Source organism: Mycteria americana, chromosome 10 (genome assembly GCF_035582795.1).
Source record: "Mycteria americana isolate JAX WOST 10 ecotype Jacksonville Zoo and Gardens chromosome 10, USCA_MyAme_1.0, whole genome shotgun sequence".
Lineage (NCBI taxonomy): Eukaryota > Metazoa > Chordata > Aves > Ciconiiformes > Ciconiidae > Mycteria > Mycteria americana.
Genome location: NC_134374.1, coordinates 11,881,874 through 11,894,154, shown reverse-complemented (window position 1 = coordinate 11,894,154; position 12,281 = coordinate 11,881,874). Strand labels below are relative to the sequence as shown.

General features: G+C 48.7%; 1 protein-coding gene across 1 annotated transcript in view; it reads right to left on the bottom strand.

Moving 5' to 3' along the window:
• The window catches only part of LOC142415239 (exocyst complex component 1-like), a 30,586-nt gene extending 18,619 nt beyond the window's left edge, over nt 1-11,967 (bottom strand). Inside the window, exons 1-5 of the mRNA XM_075513313.1 lie at nt 11,844-11,967; nt 10,209-10,336; nt 5,951-6,110; nt 4,952-5,145; nt 63-290 (exon numbers count right to left, since the gene is read on the bottom strand). Of these exons, the coding sequence (XP_075369428.1) occupies nt 63-290; nt 4,952-5,145; nt 5,951-6,110; nt 10,209-10,336; nt 11,844-11,967 (834 nt within the window). The remainder of the gene's footprint in view (nt 1-62; nt 291-4,951; nt 5,146-5,950; nt 6,111-10,208; nt 10,337-11,843) is intronic.
• Nucleotides 11,968-12,281: the final 314 nt, after the last annotated feature.

The following is a 12,281-nucleotide window of genomic DNA, read 5'->3' as shown; positions in this document are numbered from 1 at the left end:
TGGAAGTTTTTTTCTAATAGATTCAAGAGGCTGAAGATTTATGTCTTTGCAAATCCACATACTGTGAGGAAGACAATCTCATCCATCAGCCTTGTCTTGTTGGAAATGATGCGATGTAGCAAGGAGTTTTCCCGGTGGATGTGGTCCATCTGCTGCTTCACGCTTCCCAGTAACTCGTCGTAGATCTGCAAGGTCTCCTCCACTCTGGCCACCTCTGCCAGGGCCTCGTCAATGGAGCTCATCAGCTGTGTCACCCGCTTCTCAGAAGAGATAATGGCTCTAAGGTTGGCCTGTGAAATGGAGAAACAGAGAGCTTCAGCACTGTAGCAGGGACTGATCACCGCCATCTCAGAGTCAAATATCCTGAGCTTCACCCTCCCAAGTCAAAGCAGAGACCCTGTCATTATAACGTGCAAGATGCTGTTATAGTTGCAGCTGTCCTGCATCACTACCTGCACAAGGTCAATGCCTTACCTTTGCACTTGGCTAAACTCTCTATCAGCAACCGTCTCCAAGTCCCAAGTGCCAGGGCAGAACAAAACCCTTCCCTGAGCAAGGTGTACGCTCAGAGGACTTTCATCTGCCACAGCAAAGAGGTTACTGTGGAGTCGCTGGGTAAATCCGACCATGAGCAGAACACAGTCTTTGTAGGTTTGGAGAGGGTACCAAGCCCTGCTGGCTTCGGCACCCCACTTTTCCCCCTGTGCACTAGGAAAGTCCCAAGCGGACAGTGCATGGAGTCTCCAACCCTCAATCCACACAACTGCTGAAGTCCCCTGGGGACCTGGGTGTCCATCCCACAATATTTGTAAGGAAACATGCCAACTTTGAGGCACTGGTCATTTCTGTCTGGCTCTAATGCATTTATGCAGACCATGGCCATGCCAAGTGCCTGTCACAGCATGTTTAGCACAGCTCCGGGCATTGCCACTGCTGCCAGGGTGTTACCCAGCTGAGCTGCTCTGGCAGTGGAATTAATAAATAGTTAAATCATGCATGAGACATGCACATATATATGTCTCTCAGACGGAAACTGAAGGCACAGTTTGCCTAGGGACATCTCAGGCGTTTGTTTTGACGGGTGGTAGAGATATAACGGCATGTTAATTGCTGCTGACAAGCTCTGCTAGAGATTAACTGCTTCCAAATGTTAATTGTATCGTTTTCAGGGCCTATGTGCCATGCGTGATATTAAAGAAAACAATCAATAGACACGGGCCTGGGAGGCATGAGGCTTCCAGACTGCTATTTTTCTCTCCATTAATAAAGCTTTTAAAGAAGTTTGTCTTTTCTGATATTTCAATTATCTGATATCTTTTTCATTAAATGAAGAAGAACAACAGAAGTGTCTGCACCCCCCCAGTACGCCCTGCTCTCGGCTCGCCTGTGGGAAATGATAGGAGGAAGAGAAGCAAAGTCTTGTCAACCCAAGTCAGGTTGCTGTGGCTTGGACCTACCCTGCGCTCTGAATTAGGAACGTGTCTGAAAGCCCACGTTCCTAATTCAGGAACGTGGGCATCTGGGCATCTGGGCATCTACAAATCAGAGCTTGTGGCCTCCCAGGTGCCCTGGCCATGCTCTCCTTCCCTCCGAAGCAGGTAAGCACTTTCTTGCTGTCGGTGCAGTGTTTCACGATCCCCAGTAGATGCTGGGCATCTACAACCCCTGTGTTAAGGACTTTCTCTTCTTCAAGAGAAGAACTTCTTCTTCTTCTGCATTGCTATTGGGATAAAGATGAGCTGGCAGTTCCAGCTCTAGAGGTGGTACATGCAGGACAAGATGCTGGAGATGCTCCTGAAATGTGTGAGAGCCACTCCGCAGCACACACCTGGACTGGGCGGCTTCGGTCGCACTGGCAAAGCATGGGTTACACTCTCCTGTGGCAAATGCAGGGAAAAGCGTGGGAGAAAAGACCGTGGGGAATGGCTTCAGATGCAGGCAGATTCACAAAGGATCTGGTAAGGTCAGAGGAATTCTGTAGAAAAGAAAAGCCTGCTATCATAGCGAACACAGCAAAGCATCTCTATCAAAGGGTAGAGATGCAGCTACCACACTGCAAAGTGATGCAGCTTTCCCGCAGGGAGCCCAGTGACGGCAAGGAAGGCAGAGGTTTCGCTTGCCAGCAGGCTCAGCAGTTGGATTTGAAGCAGGGCTTGCTAATGCACGCAGATACTCATCTCCAAAAGCACCAACAACGCTAAGCGAATGCTCCTTTTGCCCGGAGCCCAACCAGCCTACGCAGCCCGGTGCAAAGGACCTGCGAGGGAGCAAACAGCCCCGCTCCCAGACTGCTGCTTTCCAGCCGCGCGCCAGGGACCCTGGCCCGCGGCCACGGGCTCTGCCCGGACCTTCACATTTTATTAAATGCTCCTAAATTACAGCCATAAACCTCCCGCAAGCCTGTCACCGCCGCGCCTTCAGATCGTCTTATTAGGGCTTAACAGACCCACGGGGGTTTGCCTAGAGCAAAGCATCACCGGTGACATTGGCAGGGCAACTGCTGGCAGAAAGGGCTCTCCGGAGAATTGCCGCTCGGGTAAGGGTAATAACTCTCCTGCTGGAGGTGGCACAAAGCTGCCGGGAGCTGCCTGTGCTGGGATCCTGCAAGTACCTAGGAATACCAATGTGAAAATCAGAGCTTGTGGCCTCCCAGGTGCCCTGGCCGTGCTCTCCTTCCCTCCGAAGCAGATAAGCGCTTCCTTGCTGTCGGTGCAGTGTTTCGCGATCCCCAGAAGAGATGGGTTAGCAGAAGGTGATTAGTATTGTAAGAGGAGGACAAGGTGTTATCACTGGGATGTGGCGAAAACAACATTTAAATATATGCATGTGCTAGTCTAACTCGCTGGTATTAATAACACTTAATATCATAGATTAAACCTTAGAAATAGAAACATCTCATTAATTAATTTGTATTAGCAATAAGTGACAGTTATTCATTAGAGGGCATTAAAATAATGCATTCGACAGCGCCTTTCATCTCAAAGAACTTAATAGAGATTTATTAGTTACTCTCATAGGGTATTTTACAGCTGGGAAACAGAGTTGCCTGTATGACTTGCCAAGAGCAAGCAGGAGCAAACCTCAGGAGTTTGGTCTTCCAGATTAACTACTAAGTTTCCAAGTGTAATAAATCATATATAAATACAGATTGGGAATACAGCAAATACTGGAGCTAAAGGAGGTTGGATTTAAAGTTCATGGTTTCTTGTATGTTTTAGGATATTTCCTTTGGCTTATTTTTTCCTTTTTGTTCTTCAGTTACCTACCCATAAAATCCTAGCACCAGATGTATTAGCATAAGATAAAAGCTCGAAGCAGCTATCTCATTATTTAGCTCCAGCACTCAAAGAAACAAGTTATCCTCTGCAGAAATGCAATAAAATACAGCAACTCTAATAAAGTAAATAAAGCTCACAAGTCTGAAAATAATGCGTGCCTTCTTCATTGGCCCTTTCTACCACAGTTTATCTTTTACTTTTTATCTCCTTCCAGCTCAATTTCATTTTTTTCTCTTTTCTTTCTCCCTAGCTGCTGCTTTTCGTTCTCTAGGGATCATTCTTGGCCCTTTCCTTTCTTCCAGGCATCCCTGCCTGTCAGACGACCCTTTCTGCTCTTCATCACCCGCCACTTTTTACGTGCACATTCATCCCCTCCCTCTCTACTCAGCAGCCTTTATCCTTCCTACCCAGCTTTTCTCTGTTCTCCCCTTCTTTTCTCCCCCTCTGTTCTCCCCCTCTTTTCTCTGTTCTCCCTTACTACCCCAGGTAAGTAATGTGCTTGTGCTCAAGTTAAAAAAAAAAAAAAAACACAAAAAAAACAAAAAACAAAAAACAAAACAAACTGAAATAACAGGAATTTTTGATGTGGCTGTGATAGCCTTCATGGCAACGTGGCAGGACCCCAGGACCCGTCCCCACTGCTTCTGCATGTGCTGCTTGCGGATGGCCACGCCGGACCAGGCACGCCATGAGCTGCAGACCCGGCTGTGGATTTGGCAGGAGCCTGGGGAGCTCTCCGTGCCCCGAGGTGTCTGGCAGGCTAACCCTCCCCGTGGGACACCCGGCCCCATCCAGACAGGGAGGGGAAGATGCACAGCGTGGGCATCGTCACCACATTTTCCCCTTGGGACAGTTCCTATAAATCGTTTCCAGATGTGGTTAAGGCCGTGGGATCGCTCAAGACCGCTGCTGACTACTGACCTGGCTGGAGGCACAGCTTGTAGACCCAGCAGTAAGGGCCAGAGGCAACGCCCTAAGGTAAATTTCTTCTGCACTGGTGACCCCAGAAATGATGGTCCTAATTCACACTGTGTGGGACACAGAGACCTTCTGCGCAATGCGAAGGAGATCCCGGAGCTCCCCAGTCTCATCCACCTCCCTTAGCCAGCCCCCGAGCACCCCACTTTATTTTGCCCCGCAGTTAGACCCCTACCCATCCCTGCACTGTCCCCAGAAATTATAATCCCTCACAGCTACGCGTCCACCTGCAGCTGGGCTCCCTGTCCTTCCCTGCAGCTGGGTCTGCGCCGCTATTTTGTTTTACTCCTTTGCAAAACTGACAGTGGGCTTCATCTGCCCCGAGTTGGTCGGTCGCCGTGTTCATCGGAGAGGCACCGCTCAAGCCAATGTCTAAGGGCGGTTAAGCTCCGCAGAGACAGACATTTGGTGCCTGGCGGCCAGGCTGCAGCTACTTTAGCCCCTGCAAGGGGCAGGCAGCCCCGCTATAGTGCACGGCAGGACAAACGCTGGCCCTCAAGAGGGGAGCAGCCGTGTCCTCCTGACTTGCACCTGAGATGCCTTCTGAGCTGAGGAGGCACAGCGCCGAGATGACTTTCTCTCAGATCAAGTGCTCACAGCAAACGAAAGAGCTGCCGATACCCAGAGACTCAGCGAGTGCCCCTGCATGCCAGGCACCTTCTTTTCGGTCGAGTCACGGCCCTTGGCCCCTTTACCTCATCCAGCACATGGAGATCGTTGCTTAGCTGCTCTGCAAAGGCCACAGAGTTGTTCACAAGGGGCTCGTACTCCTCCATCAGCTTCAACACATCGGCAGCTTCCTTCGGTGTCATCTCCTGGTACGCACTGAGCTCCTCCTGGCTCTCAGTCTCTGCAGCGTCCTTTCTGTCTTCTTGGGGCCCTTGTCTCCCTGCATGGACAGGAGGAGATGTGGAGATGGCCAAAGCCTTCTAGCTATGTCATTTTATTAGCCCTGCTAATATTAGCCCCAGGGGTCCCATTGAGTCTGAGTGACATGAGTCCAGTGGTCTCAGTCTGCTGGTCAGTTAGAATAAGATCACGGCATGAAGCAAAGAAAGATGTGGATGGGATAAAGGGTCAGCTTTGTAAGAGGGACAAAACAGACATTTGAAATTTAATTTGAGCTCTGATTGTGTTTTTACTGGCTCTCCTCTCTAGGACTGTGTGTTGGGGCACGTTGAAATGTTTGTTATACAAAGCTGAGACAAATTTCAAAGATGAATAGGCTTCTTCTGATCAACTATACTGATAGTCATGTGTTGTAGAGTAAAATATATTTTTATATCCATGTATATCTGTATTTCTTGATATACTGCTGGGGAATGTTACCAGGCAGGCAGCTAGCCTCCCCTGGCCTGACATTACCAATGCTTTACTGCTGGCCTTCCCCAACCCAGAGGACAGGTAGCATCTCTGGAGATAAGATAAACTGCCCATCTATTTTTCTCCCCAGCCTAGCACTGTGTCTCCGTGGCAAGGGTCAGTGGATAAATGTGATTTATCCACAGAGATGGCTGTGCCTCCAGATACACAAAACATGGATCCTCCTGCTTCCTTCTCACTGGTACCCACCTCAGCCTCTCCTGTCATCTGCATTCACTGTTTGAAATTTATTCCCCTCCCGTTCCTAAAGCGATGATGGTGATGATGCAAAAAAACCAAACCCCTCTGTGCGTGACGAGGAAACCAGTTACCTTCCGCTGTACAGGAGGGGACATTCACAAATGTGATAGAGCTGGCGAGGAATCGGTGGTTCAGCTTCCACAAGCATCTGATAAAGGTTTTCTTCTCGTCAAAGCTGCTAGCGGTCCACTTGTAAACCTTATCGAACTGCAGATCGAAATCCAGGCTTGCCTAGACGTCAAGAGTTAATTACCACATCAATTAGACGCCACTTGCCACACCACATACACTCAGCACAGGCTTGCAGCACATTTTAACGGCAGGTGCTGAATGTTGTGAAAACACCTTGTGCACCGGGGGGAAAAAACACCTCCTGGTTGAAGGAGGGAGACAGACACATCCCTACGCTGCAGTTTCAAGCTTTGGGGTTTTCAGTGGCCCCAGGAAGCCACGTTGTGAATGGAGACTAGCACAGGGCTTAGATGTTAGAGGAGAGAGCTCAGCCCCTTCAAACAGAGGGATGATCCTGACAGCTCCCTGAGACCACCAAGCAAAAAGCCTGGCTGGCATATGCTGGGAAGGTGACCCCAGGGAGACCAGCGCTACCGGCCACATCATGCCGATGGCTGAACTGGTTTTGGTGGAGCTGCGCAGGTATAGTCAGACTCAGATCTGATGAAGGGCTAAAATGGGCTATTGCGCCCAACGTCCCCACATCACCCGATGCGATGGACACCGACTGTACCATGCCCAGGGTAACCGTTGTCAGAAGTTTGATCTGAAGTCTTTCAATCAATGAGTTCCCAGACAAGCTCTGCATTTCCAACCTGACAGCAGGCGATTCCTCTAGTTAACAGCACATCCTTCTTTGTGTTTCTTTCCTGCAGATACAGACATCTTTCCCTAAACTTCTGCTGCTACCCCAGAGTGACTGGGTAGGATTTGAGAGGTATGTTCGTGGCACTTGGCAAATAATCACAGGCATGATAAAAGCACTGAAAATAAAAGGATGTGCAGCAATTCTGACCCTAGAAGTGGGCACCAGGACCCCCATAGTGGGTCAGACCAAGCAATCAACCAGTCCCAGCGTCCTGATCCAGCATGCTGATTTCTTTTCAGATTATATAAATCCCTCACCTTTTACTGCAGGTTTTGGGAGATGAACGCTGATGAATTTTGACCGTGGCCAGTGGCAGATGCTTGGGAGAAAAAGCATTCAAAGGGCAAGTCCAGAGTTATATTGTCTCCAGGATTCCCTGCCAGCCTTCAGCAGCCCATGATCTAGCAGCTTGCTGAGCCAGAGGTTGTATCCACAGCACCGTGTTTAACAGCCCTTGAAGGACCTACTGTCCCTGATTTCCTCTGATGGTTTTTTGAACTTATTCATAGCGTTGGCATCTACAGCATCCTGTGGCAATAAGTTCTGCAGTGTAATGATGTGCTGAATGAGAAAGCTCAAATCGACTGGAGTTAAGCATTTGGGGTAAGCCCAGCACCCACCCTGCCTCCCACTGCAGATATTCCCCTTTGCAATCCTCATCCAACCTGAAATCTCAAACCTCTCTTCACTCAAGAATTGGGAACACCCAGAGAAAACCCAGAAACAGGCTTCCACAAGCTCAGTCCTGAAATTCCCCCAGCAGCGCTGTGGTATCATGCGTGCTTCACCTGGCATCTCCTAGTGGCCCCATTTCTTGGCAGGGGAAGGTCACCTGAGATAACGGGAGCATGGACTGGGAAAAAAAGCACCCTTGGCATTTCCCCATGTTGTTTTCATCTGTATAAGCGTCAATATCTCTACATCTATCTCTGCCCAAAGGACGTAGTCTCATGGAGGGGGGAATCCAGCCACAGGAGACTTAGTATTTGCCGCTAAGCGGTATATAGGTGGAGAGAATAAGCAAGGCTGCTGAACGAGGAACATCCCACAGAATGAAACTCCTTCCTGCACCATCTCATTAGCTCTGCGGCACAGCCTGATCTCATCTTCTGGAGAACTTAGAAGCTGCACTTATAATTATTGATGCTAATCATCATAACAGACGTAGAGTTGATGAGGATTGATGCAGTCCAATGACGCTTTAAGGGTTGCTTTCTAAACACCTTGAAGCAATACATCATGCCCCCGCATTGCTTTGCAGGCTCGGTAGCAGCCCCTGCAACGGCGCAGAGCAGTGAAGTCTGGGGGAGGAATTTACAGTGCGTGTGCTTTATAGCACGCCTTACGAGGAGCTATTAAAGCAGGGAGGCATCCGTTAATTGCTTCATAAATATTAATACTGTTTTGGTCAAGGGAGCTGTAGCTTTAAGCGCCGCTGGACTTGCAGTGTCAGGACGTGGCTGGTGCCAGGGAAGAGAGGGCTTCCCAGCACACCAGAGCAGACCTGACGCCCAAGCCCTTGCTGTGTGCACTGAATATCGACCCACGAGCTGGAGTTTGGCTGTAGTCGATACTATCTGCTAAACAACAGAGAGCTCTTGTTTTGATTTCCATGGACCCGCCACGCCATGCAACAGTGCTGACTTGAGCACTGGGCTGCACTGGGGAGCTTGCCTCCGTGGTGGGACCCTGAGAGACGTCAACAGGTCCTGGCTGCAGCCTACTGCGTCAGCCCCTCCTCTGCCCGGGGACCTTGTGCAGCAGCTTCAGCTGGTGAGTAGATCCCATCTTAGGAATGATATGGACAATTCTGGCTGCCTGCATTCAAGAAAGATCAATTCAGCCTGGAAGAGGCAAGGAAGAGGACTCCGGGCATGATAAAGGGAAGAGAGAGGTCAACACAGAAGAGGAGACTAAGGGGTCAGTCTGCTTAGCCTGCCACAGGGCAGGTTAATAGGGGAGGTGACTGCAATCTAAAAATACATCTGCAAAGAAGAAGAGCTGTCTAACCTAAAGGACAGCCATGGCACAAGCACAAATGGGGATGATGTGGGTAGGAATACAGGCTTGGCGTCATAAGGAGGCTTTAGCCATCGGGACAACCAAGTTAGCTATTTGCCTCCCAGCCGGAGGGGGTTCAAAAATACACCAACACTTTGAGATAGAGTATGATCGGTTTTTCTCATTGGGATGGCAAGTGAGGCGAAAAGGACTGAAAATCCTGGAGGTATCTTGTAATCCTCACTGCTCAGGAGCCAAAGCAGTTTAGAAGGCTTGGCAGAGCCAGGCTCATCTGCTAGAGGAAAGCTCAGGCAGGATGAAAGCGTGTATTTCCTTGTGCGTGGGAAAATGTAAGACAATGAGATATCGGTTCAGTTCTACCCGTAGGATCAAGATGCCCTGCAAACCTGCAATTGTGATTTTCCTTTCAGACATGCTGTGCAGATGTACTTTATTTGTCCTGGATGTAGAATTGGAAAGCTGTTCTTTTTCTCATTTATTTCTATGCTTGTGAAAACCCAGGCACCTTGCCAGTGCCCCTGGAACATTCACATTAATAAAAAAACTAATTATAACAACTTTAACAACACTCTGCCAGCCCCAGCAGCAGAAAGGTAGCACCTTGTCCATGCTTTCTTTCCCAAAAAACTTAATGTCACCCTAAAAGCACAGACTCACGCTGACTCCAGCTCTCTATAATCCTTCTTACAGTAAATGCCTCCATTTAATCTTTAAATACCCTATGCAAATGTCTGTCAAGAAGCTTTGTCAACATGGATCGACAGATGGGCCTGACAATGTGTTCTGCAAATGCTGGAGACCTGACAAGAGCAGTGCTTTGCAGCCCATCTCTCCAGCCTCTGAGGGTTGCTGCAAAGAGCTTCAGAAGGTCCTCTGCCTGAGGGATAAGGAGAGTTTGCCCACTGATTTTGTTGGAAGCTGTGTCCACGCAGCGGTCACCCACTCACTGCTCACCCTCGTCGGGTATTTGGCCAGCCTGACATTTCCTAACTTAGAGAGGGATGACTCGGGAGGGAGGAAATCACTCCAGCCTCAGCATCCTGGCCACAGGCATCTCCCTGGAAGAGATGAAGGACACAAGAAGTCTCCAAAAGCACTGATGTAGGATGGAGGAACCATCCAGGGAGAGACCTCAGTTCACCATACTCTAGGAAACAGCTCTGAGGGAAGGCAGAGGGCTTTTACATTTTTTTTGGTGGTGGTTGTTTCCTCAAAATTAGCGTCATTCAGGCTGATTCAGTCCTATATTAGAAATCACACACACACCCACACACACCCCCCGCTGCTCTTCCCACCATCTAAACGTATGAGCTCCAGAGGACCCGAATCCCCCTATGGATCCTGGCCTGTGTCTCTCTAGCATTATATTCATATCTCTCCCCCATGATCAGTTCTGCCCTTTGCCACAGAAGGAAAATCAGTCCTACCTGATCGAGCGTCTTGCCATCTACCAGCTTCAGCTCTGCTAAAGGCCACTTGTAGGCTATCTTGTACTGCTCTCCTCGGTCTACCTTGACCTTCACCAGAAACGGCTGCATTGGCCTAAAGGTGTCCACTGAGGATGAGGGACAGGAAAAAAAAAAAAGCAACCCACAATATTATTGTTAGCCCAGTACAGAATCACAGAATCGCAGGATCATATAGGTTGGAAAAGACCTTTAAGATCATCGAGTCCAACCGTAAACCCAACACTACCAAGCCCACCACTACACCATGTCCCTAAGCACCTCATCCAAACGTCTTTTAAATACTTCCAGTACACAACAGTTCAGTGTGAGTGGACAGGTACAGATGGACACACAGACACTGATGTTGCATTGTGGCTGTATGGAGAGAAGCTACAGGGTTTCTGCTGACTTTTCTCTTCACTGAGTATTCACATATGGGAAGTGCTCTCCGGGGTATAATCCAGAGTACTTTGAAGTCTATGGAGGGATTCTCAATAATTTCCATGAGTTGTAAACCAGGCCATTGTGCCCTACACAAGGCACAAGTAATATTTCAGCAAGATCCAAATGTGACAAGAACCAGGCGCCCTAGTGCAATAAGGTTTATGATGGTTGCCTACCATATCGCTGGCCCTACAATAGGGTCCAAATGCACTGCATTGTTTGACTGATACCCACGCCAACATATCCCATCAAAAATCAATTCCAGTGCCAATTAGCTTACAGTCACCTCTTGGTTCATCTGGGAGGCACTCAGTGTGCATCATTCTGGCCATTATAATTCAGATCTCCCATGTGAGCTAGATATCTCCAGAAACCTGGCATGGACAGTTCCAGGGGTAACTCATGTATTTTAGATGCTACTTATAGGGTGGCTACATCATCCCTTGGAGATATTCCTCCTGCCCTCCCTTGACTACAGAGGGAGTTGAAGCACATCATTTAGGTCAAACACTATGGCTAAGGCTGTCAGAAATTAATCCTGTAGTAGGTGATTACGCTGTCTAGAAGCTCATTGGCAGGGAAGTCTCTCCCCTGTAAGTTTGTCAAAAAAATCTATGCTAACAACTTCTCCGGAGTGATGGAGCAACTAGAAAAGCATAGACGAAAGGAGATGGAAAATTTCCCAAAGCACTTGCACCTTTGGATCCTAATCAAACAGCTACGAACTCCTGAAATGTCTGGGTACTGTTAAAACTTTCACCAAAATTATGGAGAGACAGAATGAGGCTGTAATGCTGCGTTGTGTTAGAATGGTTTGTTGCTGACCTCTAATGACAGATTTGATGCAAATGGTAAAAAAAATAATCTTACATTGGTGGAGGGAGCAATCCTGCAGACCCCAGCTCTCTCCAGCCAGCTAAAGATCATCCGACATTCAAGAGGGAACTTGTGCTTTTGTTGCCAGTTCCTGACGCACTATACTGACATGGCACAGCTCCTGTCTTTGGATTAAGATTTCCTTCATTTAATCTTAAAATACAGCATTCCAAGTAGTGGTCATGTCTCTTCTCCCAAATTAGGAAAAGAGCCATCAGAGACCAAACTCTCTGACTACAGCTGCAAGAAAGCTCCCTGGGTTTGCAACTTAACCTGCCTCCCCCAGGTTCTCACCCACAACGCAGAGAATGGACATCTTCTTCTTCTTCCCTGTCTTCCAGACACGAATGGTTTCCAGCAGCCTCTTTTTCTGCGGGTTGAACACATCCCTTTCCAGCGAGCTCCAGAGAGAAGCCATGGTGATACCTGAACACAACAGCAAGCGGTAGCTGCGTGTGCCTCCCGCTGATGCTCGCAGTCACCGCAGGCTGTGCAGAACCTCCTGTGAAACACAGACAGGCTGGAGAGATGGTCCACACGCAAGCTCCTGGCACACGGGTAAAATACCTTAGCCCCGCACTGATTTCACCTCCGTTGTCTTGCAGACAGCGTGAGTGTTAAGTAATTGTTGTAGACTTGAGGCCAGAAGGGCCTTTTATAATCAGCTGGTCTGAATTCCTGCCCAGTGCAAGCAGGACATGCCAATGCATCCAGCCCAATAAGGCCACAATA